This window comes from Cryptotermes secundus, unplaced genomic scaffold (genome assembly GCF_002891405.2).
Source record: "Cryptotermes secundus unplaced genomic scaffold, Csec_1.0 scaffold43, whole genome shotgun sequence".
NCBI lineage: Eukaryota > Metazoa > Arthropoda > Insecta > Blattodea > Kalotermitidae > Cryptotermes > Cryptotermes secundus.
The window spans coordinates 2,058,550-2,071,419 of record NW_019723298.1 but is presented as its reverse complement, the minus strand read 5'-3'; the positions used below and the strand labels follow the sequence as shown (position 1 = coordinate 2,071,419).

Below are 12,870 nucleotides of genomic sequence, written 5' to 3'. Positions count from 1 at the left end.
AAATTATTATTATTATTATTATTATTATTATTTGTTTGTTCACTTGTCTTCATTAATGTGTTTTCCTGTAGTGCTTGCCTGTTATTTGTCTTTGACTTTATATTGTGATTGTCCGTAATGTAATTACTTGTAGTTACACTGTACTCTGTCAGTAATTGGCCTTGCGGCTATTGACTCGACACATGAATAATAAAGAATTGAACTGAATTATTATACTGCAGTTCAGACGAACTCAAAGAGCTAATTTGTGATGATGATTTTGTGTCTGTCTACATCAGGTGAGTTACGGTGCCGAGGGCATTTCGGCGTCACACCTGCACACCCGACAGCACTGCTCATTGTTCGATGTGTCGCACATGATGCAGACAGAAGTTCGGGGACGCGATAAACTGGCTTTCTTGGAGAGCCTGACAACGGCAGACTTGCTTAACATGCCTGACAACACTGCCACACTCGCAGTCTTCACTGACCCCTTAACAGGCGGCATCCTGGATGACCTCATTATCACAAAGACGTCCCTCGGATATTACCATTTAGTGTCCAATGCTGCAAGAAGAACCCAGGACCGGAAACTCCTAGAAGAGGCTCAGGTGAGCGCTGCAGTATGGCAGGCGGAAGTTTTGCGAGCGCGCACTCAGGTGGAAGAGGCGGTCAGGTCTGACCTACCCATAATGCGTAAGTTCAGTTCACGGTCGCGCTGTCTGGGAAACTCATTACGCTATCATAGTTCACTCGTCATAGTTTGTAATGAGGCTCGGATGGACGACCGGGGTTTGATTCAAAATAGAGTCAAGTGATTTTTGTTTTCGTTGCCACCTCAAGACCGAAACAAGGGCCCATCCAACCTGTTATCCAGTGGGGATTACAGGCTTTTTCTTGGAGTCAAAGCAGCCGGAGAGTGGAGCTGACGGTTCCATGATATGGTGCATAGGTATACGAAAAATTTCATCTTTACTTTCAACATATAAATTAAATACAAAAATTTAAGTTAAATATGTATGTAAATATTGTGCCTGCAGCCATCCGCTCATGATGGTTTCTCGCTCGCAGATTTTTCTACCCTGAAGATGGAGGTGATACGTTCCTCCGAAACGTCAGTTCACACAAGATCTATACGGCGCAACATCCCAGAAGACGGCATTCTTCATAATCACCGCCGTGGAAACCTCACATCTTAAATTTAGTTCACTCCAAATTTGACAGTGACGTGTAGAATATTATCCAAATTTTGAACTTCAAATTCACTGAACATTACAAATGAAACGTGAAATCATGAGAGACGATGACCAAAGATCCAGTCTGTATCCACATATCCGGAAAGAGAGGGACGCTTGGGGAAGCTCATGCATTCGGAAATAATGTTCCTGTCCCTAAGGGAATTCTGAGGGCGTGGCTATGTATGAAGGATGATGACAGTCCACTACTGAGAGGGTGGAACTGTTCAAGGGGGTGTGAAAGTCTAGACAAGGTGTTAGGAAGGACGGAAGCAGTCCTGAACCATCTTTACTGGTCACCATCGATTGGCAGGGGATGGTTGGCTGAATGTAATCTACAGCTTTGAAACTGCGGATGTGACATCAATTATATCATAATTATTCCAGGAAGCTTTGTCAGTTAATTAGTCCAAAGTCGATGTGATTATAAGTGCTGAATGGAAAGGGTGGGGGAGGATGAGGTTGAGACCTATTTTAATCCTGGAAGGGCCATGTAGCCTATACTGTATTTCACATATGTCGCTCTATAAAGTCCCACTATTATATCAAAACTGCCAACTGCAATCTTAAATTGGACTAGACTGTGAATTCATAAATGATGAGCAGAGGGCGAAAGAAAGTCACTTCAAGGTCACTTTATTTGAAAGCACAGCATGTTCTTACAGTATTTGTGTTTAATTGTAACGTTGCCTAGTTCATGGCCTGAGCTCGTCAGAGGATCTGAGTAGTAGCACGGACAATAAAGAGGTCCAAGACTCTCCTGACAATTGTACAAGCACACAAAACCCTCACAGAAGAAGAACTAGAAGATCCACCCATTGACATCCTAAGCGACACCTATTACGTAGGAGCCCACTTCCGCAGTCAGTGGGGGTTGTATGCACTTTATTCACCGAGCTAACACTAAAGTCCTGGTGACTATAAGTGCACTTTATAGTGATAATCGTCGGAGTTAACATTCTTCCTAGGCCGCGCCATAACTCAAGCGGTTAGTCGCTGGCTTCCCACCGCGACGACCCGGGTTCGATCCCGGGATTTGTGGTGGACAAACTGGCGCTGGGGTAGGTTTTCTCCGAGTACTTCAGTTTCCCCTGCCAGTCTTCATTCCACCAATTGTTCCACAATCACCCTCACCTATCATCTGTGGCTGGTACAATAGGCCAGAAGTGGCCGCAGTACAAGGGACTTAGTCCCACCCCACTAGCAATAAAGAAATAATATTCTTCCCACAACACATCCTAGGCCTAGCGCATATGCCCCAAGATATTCACACATCCAGAAGCCTACACTCTGTGATACATCGTCATATCAATCGGATCGGCGATTTCATTCACAAGAGCACTAATATTCAACTTCCTTTTATGGGAAAGAATATGAAAAAAAAAATCGAAAAACTTATTCCTGAACGGAAACAAGAAATTTATCGAGTGACGTCCAAATCACCCTCAGTCAGAACACAGTTACTCCGAACTAGCAACCATCACTCAGAGAATAGACACGATACACAGAATAGGAAAAATGCTAGGGTGTCCATGACCTACTATGTAACGTACGTTCATGCAAAGTGTTAGCACTATGGAAAACATTCTTTGCTATGGTAGCCCGAAGTTATATAATTTCAGAGCTTACATCTCATAGGTTTCCGTAAAGTGATTCAGAATTCATTTTTTGCGTATAAATACTGTTGTTTAATTTAGAATTTTTGTATTGGTTTGTTAATTACATTGTATGTTTGAATTTGAATAGTTCATTGAACATACAGGGAACTAGTCACTGCCTTTTTTCTTAGATTTTTATATGAATCGGGTGATGATGTATTCAGCGATGGAAAATGAGTTGTAAATTCCATGACAGTAACTTGTAGCATATCCCTACTGTGGTGATATTGTTTATGATTCCAAATGTAGGGGCAGTGAGAATGATTTGGCGTAGGCTTCAATCTTGGAGACATTGTGTTCATACTTCGACCGAAACATCATTGACCTTGAATAAGGTTTTATTGCTCTGCTTCAGGTTCTTCAGGTGGATTCTGTGGCATTGCCCTTAAATTATCCATAACTATACCATACAATAATCTCACTATTTTCTCATTTCATTGGCATTGATAAGACCGAACGATATATAGACAGACAGAGATTGGCAAAAGAAACATGTTTCATCCGTGGACATTCTGTCCACCCAAATGGAGGTGCTGTTTCGTCGTTTTACTCCAGATGCTTTCTGAATTCCTTTTCATCACTATCTAATATCTAATTTAATTGGTCCGAGAGTACTTGGGAATTTAAAAACACTCTTATGTTTATAAAACTCCTAAAGCTCATTCAAGTGACTTCTGTTTAATGCACGGACTGTTTCAGGCTGCGATGCGAGCGAAAGGTAAAGATGTGGACATTCGTTTCTTGAACCCAGACGAGCAAGCCCTTTTGGCACTACAAGGTCCGGACACCGCCAAGGTTCTGCAGCCCCTGACCGATGTGGATCTTAGCCACCTGTACTTCATGGAAAGCACCATGGCCACTGTGGCAGGGGTGCCCAACTGCCAAATTACACGTTGCGGTTACACTGGCGAGGATGGTGTTGAGATCTCGTTAGCTGCTGACCAGGCCGTCAAGGTAGCAGAACTGCTGCTCTCTTCGGAGGTAGCTCCAGTGAAACCAGCTGGACTCGGGGCAAGAGATTCCCTCAGGTAACTGTAAATACTGGTTATTCGTTCCGTCAGCCATACACAACTCTGAGGAACTTCATGACAAGTTTTGCCTTATTAGGTGCATTTGTAGTCTTCTTGCGTCTATAATGCAACAAGTATCAGTGCAGATTCAGATGACATTAATCCATATTTAATTCATTAAAATGTTCGTCAAAATGTTTATAAGTGTCATATATATTGTGACATGTTGCGCAACGGAGGACCCCTACCTCCCCAGCGGCACGTGGCGGCAACGTAGCGCTCTCGTTACTACGGTAATAGGCGAGTCATCACCCCGCCACTCTCCCCACGGTGACGTAACGCGCAACGCGCGGTGACGTGCCGAGCGGAGCCGAAGTGAGCCGAGTCCCAGCGCACTGGTCGCTATGCAACGCGGATAACAGTGGTTGCGATAGACGACGGTAGCAACGGTGATGCCTACCACGTGGTTGTTTTCTCGTTGCCCTGCTGAGGGTTTATAAGGGAGCTACACAGCCGCCGACGAGAGTTCTCAGTTCGCAAGTTACGAGTTACAGACGCGTGTGCGAGAATCAGTGATAGTTCGTGATAACCGAGTGTATTTGGAGTGTGTAACTCAGAGAGATTTGTATAGCTCCCGCGTTATTAATACGTGAAGACTCTTGAAGATAGTGTGAAGAGATTTGGTTGTAGGGTTTGTAAAGTGTGGAAAACCGCAACTGTGTTGTAATTAATTGTAGCCGTTACTTGTAGGTTGTTGAATAAACCAATTAACAATCCGAACGGCGTCTTCAGTAATCAGACACGTTGCAATATATACACACACACACATTCTGTATTTACGCGCTACATGATACACCCAATGGAACACAAGAGTGGCTGCAGTACAAAAGATAGGAAGATTACTATTGACAAAGTGCAGAGTGCAGTGTTGCCTGAAGATGGCCCTGTGTGTCCGAAACATGTAGAAGATAAAAAAAGGCAAAACAAGAACTCCGTGATTTCAGTCCGCAAGCGAACTAAGAGAATATACATACAATATATACATTTAAGGAACATTTTAGTGAATTAAACTTAGTGTCATCTAGATCTGTACTGATATTGTTGCATTAGATACGGAATAAGACTACAAGTGATACTGCAGTGCAACAGAATGCTGAAATATGATATTATTAGGTGAATCTGTACGTTAGATGAATTTTGAGAGACATCAACACACACCAGCTGGGAGGTAGGAAATTATGAGGGGTTGTTGTATTAGGTTTTTGTTTGTGTTGATTCCTATATAAACAATATCCGAAACAAGGCGGATGGCTCTCTTCTCACTGGTCTCTCGACAGTAAAGGACAAATTTTGGGTACACGACTACTAGGCATGAATATTTTCATCTACACTGAGCTTAGAGCCTCTCTGTGGCAGAGGCATTTAGTGTTTTATTGTGCCATAGGGTCTCGTATATTTCAGTGTTAACACATTTACTGCCAAAAATGATTAATGTCGCTTAAGCCAGCACACACCACATTAGGGGGCACGCGATAGCGTAGGTGGTTGAGGCACTGTGCTACAAGCCAGAAGGTCGCAGGTTCGATTTCCGATGAGGTTACTGGATTTCTTCAGTTTACCATATCCTTCCAGCCGTACAATGGGCCTGGGGTTGACTAAGCCTCTAACAGAAATGAGTACCAGAAATCTTCTTGAGGGTAAAGTACGGCCGTTGCATAAGGTTAACAAACTCACCGCCATCTGTGAATGTGGGAGCCTCGACATCTCACAACCCTGTGGGCCTCCATGGCCTGTTACCGGGATAGTTAATGTTGTGGTTATGATTCGCAGGTTAGAGGCTGGCATGTGTCTCTATGGTAGCGACATTGATCATACGACAACCCCTGTGGAGGCAGGACTTTCCTGGTTAGTCGCTAAGCGACGCAGAACAACAGCTGACTTCCCAGGAGCCACAGTGATCATAGACCAGCTTCGCAACGGCCCAAGGAGGAAGCGTGTTGGATTGAAGTCGAAAGGCCCTCCAGCGAGAGCAGGAGCTGCAGTTCATGCCTTAACGGACACACCGCATGAGGAAATCGTTGGCTACGTTACTAGCGGATGTCCATCTCCGTCACTGGGCGGTAACATAGCCATGGGATATGTGAGGAGTGAGTTGGCCAAGTCGAGCACGAAAGTTCTGCTCAAAGTTCGTGAAAAAAGCGTCGAAGCTACAGTGTGTAATCTGCCCTTTGTGCCATCCAAGTATTACGTGAGGAAAACAACGTAATGTATAACTACAACGATTCTGTAACTTAATGCCTAAGATGGAAGTTGAATAATTGAGATTTGTAAGACCTTTACGGGTTACTGCAAAACTAGGCCATTAACGAAATACGGAAGCGACAGAAAATTCAAACACGATCAGTGTATTTGAAGGAATTGATTGGCTACAACGAAGTGCAGGATGAAGACAAAGAGCATTAAATAAAAACTAGACTACAAGCAGATAGGAGAAATAGACCCTAAAGTCGCGAAGAGAATGTAGAGAGACAAATTACACCTAGAGGCTTTAAGATGAGGCAATTAAACCTAATGCCGGTCACGGTAGCGTAGCGGTCTAAGGCATGTACTGTCTTCGCTCGCTTGGAAACCGGGATCGTGGGTTCGGATCCCACTCAGGGCATGGATGTTTAGTTTGTGTGTGTGCGTTTTTCTGTGTTTGTGTACAGGTAGAGGCCTTGCGACGAGCTGATCACCCGCCCAAGGAGTCCTACGGAATGTGTAAGATCTAGAAAAACCGACGTGAACGTAGAAGTTCATGGAGGTAGGCCTAGGCCCACTGGGGCTGTAGCGCCAAGGAAAAAAAATTAAACCTAATACTTCCAGGTTGACAATGGTGATGACAGATAGGAAGAAAATAATAGGTGTACTTTCACCAAGTTGTATTTAAATATCTGGAAGTATTACACCAAAAGTAGGCGTCACTGAAACATATTTCATATTAATTGTATGTACATTTAAACCACTTCCATAGAACCTAGCCTCAGAATTCCAGTGATTCGACATCAGGAATCCGTAGGAAATAGATATACGTGTATTTGTGCCATCAGCGATAATTTGGGACACCATTTGTGAAGGCATTGTTACATGTCACACAGTGACCAAAGACGGGGTTCGGGTTCGTATTTGGATTTATTAACAACCTACAGGCCGTAAATACCAATAATTATAACACTTTCACACTACAAAAGCACTGCACGCTACTCTCTTAAGTCTCCTCTCCACTAGTCTTCACGGATTTATAACATAGAATGTATAAAAGCCTCACTAAATCACACATTCCCAATACCACTGCACCATAGAACACACAAATTCTTCAAACTACGTGTTAAATCCTCACAGACTGATCTTCTGTACTCTTCTGTACTCCTAGTTCCAGTTCGCCCTGAACTTACAGCTCACGGCTCTCGTTATATAACTGCGGAACTGACATTGACCTAGTAAACACATATCACATGACCGCTATCCAGCCAGCCTATTGGAGCGTCGGTCAGATCTACAGAGAACAGATGTAACGTGATCACTATCTACTGTTGTGACGTCACCGCGGACACGGAAAATACAGCTTCCTCTTGTTGCGTGATGGACCGTGTTTACTGAGCTGTTGCCAGGCAACGCGTTAATCAAATCCGTTACAATATAGTGAAGGTGTCTAAATATAGGTCTTGGCTTTAAAAGGTTCTGACAATGGTATATAACACTCAGAATGGCTGGATTTTTGGCCTTTGTCCATCGTCCGGTATTCTACGAAGCTAGAGAACAATTCCATCTTCCTGCATTGATTAAAGTTAGCCCTTTCTAAGGGACCGAAAATTCTCTCCCTCACCTGAGGACTGAAAAGATCCAGTTTCCGAAATGTTGTGTTCTGTAGTATTTTAGAATAACGGACAATGGACAAGCTTCAAAGCTCAGTAATTCTGAATATATCTTGGTTTTGTTTAATTTATCTGCACTCTCCTACTACTTAATATAAGTGACTCAAACGGCAAATGATTAAAACTGTTGCTGTATTTAACGATGATGAATTTGGATCTCGTTATCTTCCAAGAATGCTGAGGAAAACCACGAAAACAGTCTTTGAAGGTAACAGTCTCCCGATCGATAATCGAACATGGAATTTCCGGAATACAAACCATTTAACCGCGACGTTCAGTCACGAACTTCCACGAAGGGACTAAGAAAAATCATGAAAACTGCAAGTCACTGTAACGAACCGTACCACAGTTTTTGGGTTGAAATTACTAATAACTAATTTTAATACCAGATACGACAAGTAGAATGAAAATTTTGTATGCATGCATAATGAAACCAGTGAAACAAAATTTCGGAGGCTGTATTGTTGGTACTACTAATCGAAGGGACTTAAGAGTGTGCCGTTGAGATGGCTTTATGTGGCGTGATATATACACCAAGTTTAGTGAAAATTGTTATTAGCGTTCAAGCAGTTTTAAGGTTTGGCCTCAGAAATTTGAGAGACTGTAATATTGGTACTACTGTTCAAAAGGATTTAAGAATTATACCGTTGAGTTGGGGTCAGGTGCCATGGTATACATACCAAGTTTCATAAAGATTAGTTCAGGAATACGAAATTAATAAGAGGGGATACACATTCATACATACAAACACATATACACAGACAGGAAGGTGACCTCATAAGCCTACTTTTATTCTTTCAAAAGAATGAAAGTGAGCTTATAAGGATCATCATGTTGTCTATGTGCAACTCCCAATTTCAGTTTCGATCTGTGAACCAATTTTGACGTATTTTGGTACGAACGTCGTGCTAGTGGGAGCCACGCAAATCTTGTAATTTACATTAATTTCATTTTACCTTCTTTATCCATTATTTCCTTTCCTGTTTCCTTTCCTGTATTTGTTTGTTTCTTTCTTAGGACCTACTTGAATTATATATTTTTATTATTCTTGGTGGGGTGAGACTGAGTCCACTTGGTACTGTGGCCACTTCTGGCCTATTGTACCAGCCACAGGATGATATATAATGATGATTGTGGAACAATTGATGGAATGAAGATTGGCAGGGGAAACCGAAGTACTCGGAGAAAACCTGCCCGGGGGATAACCGGCTATGATGTGAACTTCCATCTAGCGCTGAGGTTAAGAAAGCCTTCAGCTCCTGGTATTTAGTTAAGCACAGAGATTCTTTCCTCTCCATCATTCCCTTTTCCTCCTCCTCCTCTCTTTCTCTCTTCCTTTTTCACTCCTTTCCTTCTCTTTTTTTATTCCTTCAGTTCCCTCTCCAGTGTTTCTTTTCCTTCATTCATGCAATTAGGTACAAATCTAAGACGCTTATAAAGGAAACCGCCGTGTGTTGCTCCCGGAGTTATCAACTGTTCTCCCTCCTGCACTTCACATGCTGTAAGTGGTTAACCTGTTCTGTAGTAACATACACGAGGAGAGACATATCTGTTTTCTGGGTAATCCCAGTGTATTAATGGAAGATGAAAATACTGACGCCATGTAATATAGAAATTTACGTGTCGGTGGAATTTATTGCATTCATCTTCAGGGTCACCTGCTTGTTTTCTCGCTCGGCTAACTCTTCGACGTCCATTGTTACTGCCGTAAGAATCTCGAATCTCAGAACGGAGGTTGCTTTGTTGTGGAGAGTGATGTAATTCGCTGTCAGTTTCTCGCAAAGACAATTTTAATTTCACGCAGGATGGGCAAGATAACCTTTTAGAATTGAAATCATGTTTATGCGGACCGTTTTGAAAACGGTGTTCAATTTGCATACAAATATAGAGTCTGAAATCATTTCCCTGGGTTCCCTGCATGTTTGCATTTAAGACGGCTTCAGCTATTGAGAGGGAGTTCTGGCAGAAGACGGGGGTAGTAGATTTCTGTGGGGGGAGGGGATGAGATGACGGTACAATCTGAAATCGTAACCACAGAAGTGAACAGATTTGTCTGCTTCTATTTCTGCTATTACATCGGATGCTTCGGTTGGTTCTGAATCTCCAATTCAACATTCAACTCTTCCCACTTACACATTCGCTTTTCTATTGTGGGAAAGGTAAATAATCCAGCGGTAGGCCAGGGTCGTTCAGAAACGGGAGCCATAATTCACTTCGTTAATAGTGGGAATTGTCTTTATGCATGATATGCGTGAAAGAAGTGCGCTTTATATAATTTTCCTAGTTGTCTGTCAGTTGTACTTATATCATTTTTAATCCCAAAGATTATACCTAAATTTGCCTTGGGTTTCTTCTTACGAATTGTCCGTAGTAACAAACGCAGTCGATAGTTATCGATAATATCGATAAATATCGACAGTGGCGCCCTAAGCGCTGAGCAGCTGGCAGTGCGGTAAGGTTGCATGCTCAGGTGTCAGCAGAGGTGGCTTCATGTATGGTTTAGTGCTGTGTCTCAGTTCAAATGGGAAATTATCTTTCTCATAACGTGTTTTTGCTCTTAAAGTTGTGCCTCAATACTTCTCTTTTTTGGTAAGAAATCTGGGGATGGCTGCGGAAGAAGGTTATGTGAGTACACTGTTATGTAACATAACTTTTAATGCATGATTAAACTGGTTTAGAATGGTTCTGGTACTTCGAAATCGAATTCTGTTTATTTTGGTGGTAAACATGACATGCAGCCGCGCACGTACTGTCCCCATCTGAACCCCAGTAACGTAAGCTGAACATCTGAACTAATAAAGAGGGGATACAGACAAAGCAATGTAGGAGAACTGAGTATAGGTTCTGTAATTTGACCAGTTTTCTTTTCCAACAATGATAATTAATACAAGTCTGAAATAATATTAGTCATTCGCATTTCTTAAATACAGTTAGTTTGTTAGACAAGGCGAGAGCGAAGAGAACTTGCGTTATGACTCGGTCCAGATTGACGCAATTTGACTGGCGCAGCGCCCCATTATGCCGCATGAATGCGCAGCTGCAAGAAAGAAAGCTGAAAATTTTAACAGAGAACGTTTTCTATGTTGGAAATTAAATGGACATAAAAATGACATTTGATGAGAAAAATTACGTCCTAAAAATATTCAAAGGAATTCGAATTTTTTGCGTCTTGAATTGAATATTACAGAGTTCCCTTATCTACAGCCTGCCTAGACATAAAAAATACGCGCTAGCGCAAACTTACATCGAAATAATACGTTAGAAAGGGTACCGGTTCGAATTTCGGTTGGCATAGCGACTCTTCTTACTGAGGTATTTAATTGTTTTATTCAGTCCCTCTATGCAAATGCCAGAATAGTACCTCAAATGAGGCCACATCCACGTACTTCCGCGTTTTTTCCAATTTATCGTTCCTACAATTCGAGGCTAAGTAACCTGAGACACTGCTGGCATCATCATTAATCAAATGATAAGTAAATGGATTAGAAAATTAACAGCAAAGTTCTGAAGAATGAAACACGCAGTCAGTCGGTTTATAAGTGGAAGAAACTGAAATTAAATTATATGACAGTAAGGGCTTCACATTCAATTAACTGTAAGCCGAGTTGATTTTCACTCTGTAAATATTTGGGTTCATATCGGACGTGACTTCGAACTTCGGAGATACCAGCGCTAAGTGGCTTGTGTATAATGTAGAGAACTGTATGGAACACTTCCGAGTCTAGAAGGGTACAAAGGAAGTCTTGGAAAATATAGTTATCAGTCGAATAGGCCGCGCCATAACTCAAGCTGTTAGTCGCTGACTTCCAACAGCGGCGGCCCGGGTTCGATCCCGGGTCTAATTAAGTGGGATTTGTGGTGGACGAAGTGGCGCAGAGGCCCGTTTTCTCCGAGTACTTCGGTTTCCCCTGCGAATCTTTATTCCACCAAATTCTCCATCATAATCACCCGGGGCTGGTACAATAGGCCAATCAGTGGCCGCCGTGTCGAGTGGACCCAGTTGGACTCCACCTCTCACTAAGCGATTAAAAAAAATTATCAGTCGAATAAAGACCTTTTTTTTTTTTTTTTTCTTTTGCTTTTCATTTATCGAAAAATATTTACCGAAAACGTTTATAGCTTTGTAATAAGTATTTTTCCCCCCTTGACGCTACTGCCCCAGTGGGCCTAGGCCTACCTCCATGAACTTCTCCGCTCACTTCGGCTTTTCTAGATCTTAGACATACGGTAGGACTCCTTGGGCCGGTGATCAGCACGTCGCAATGCCTCTACCTGTACACAAACACAGAAAAACGCACACACACAAACTAAACATCCATGCCCTGAGTGGGATTCGAACCCACGATCCCAACTTCCGAACCAGCGAAGACAGTGCACGCCTTAGACCGCTCGGCTACCGTGACCGGCTTGTAATAAGTATTACGTGCATAAATCTTAAAAAAGGGAATATTGTTCTTTTGCGAAAAATGGTTAACAAAGTGTCTGGGTAGATTTGACGCACGAATTATGTAGGGGCGAACCCAGTCAGCATTCAAGCCAGTGGAGGGGAGGAAAGCATCTCTTCCTCTGCATTCCGAGAACATTGCCTTGTCCCTACCGAACATGTGCAGTAAGTGTGAATACAACGCGGTCTGTTCATGAGTAGTAGCAGCAGTGTTTGGTAGATACGCAGATTAGCGTGTCTGTTTACTGATTTGGCGGTCAACATCCGAGCAGGCACAATGTTCTCTCTGTTGCTAAGAGAATAAGTAGCCTGATTTTGTTCACGTACAAAGTCACTTTTGAGACGTTGCACCTTAATTTTTTTAATAAAATACACATTTCACCTTACCTGTTTCAGCAGAATTCTACCATCAGCTCTTTTTAGTATATAAAAGGTAAAATTGTCCCTGTGCGTAACTAATTCAGCACTACGCCATGAAGGCGTATGGGGAGTGGATGTATAGACCCACATTTTCTTTACCTCGGCATCAGCTGGAGGTGAGTGGTCGGCTTCACGCCCCGGCCGCTTTACCCCCAGGGAAAAAGGCTCCTGATACCCATTGGATAGGAGGTTGGGTGGACCCCAGAGCCA

The 12,870-nt window shown here is 42.6% G+C and overlaps 1 protein-coding gene across 1 annotated transcript in view; it reads left to right on the top strand.

The window, feature by feature from the left end:
• Window positions 1-6,525, top strand: part of LOC111861646 (aminomethyltransferase, mitochondrial) — a 17,059-nt gene extending 10,534 nt beyond the window's left edge. The window contains exons 4-6 of the mRNA XM_023846381.2: window positions 279-590; window positions 3,572-3,900; window positions 5,713-6,525. Coding sequence (XP_023702149.1) covers window positions 279-590; window positions 3,572-3,900; window positions 5,713-6,148 — 1,077 coding nt within the window. The 3' untranslated portion in view covers window positions 6,149-6,525. The remainder of the gene's footprint in view (window positions 1-278; window positions 591-3,571; window positions 3,901-5,712) is intronic.
• Window positions 6,526-12,870: the final 6,345 nt, after the last annotated feature.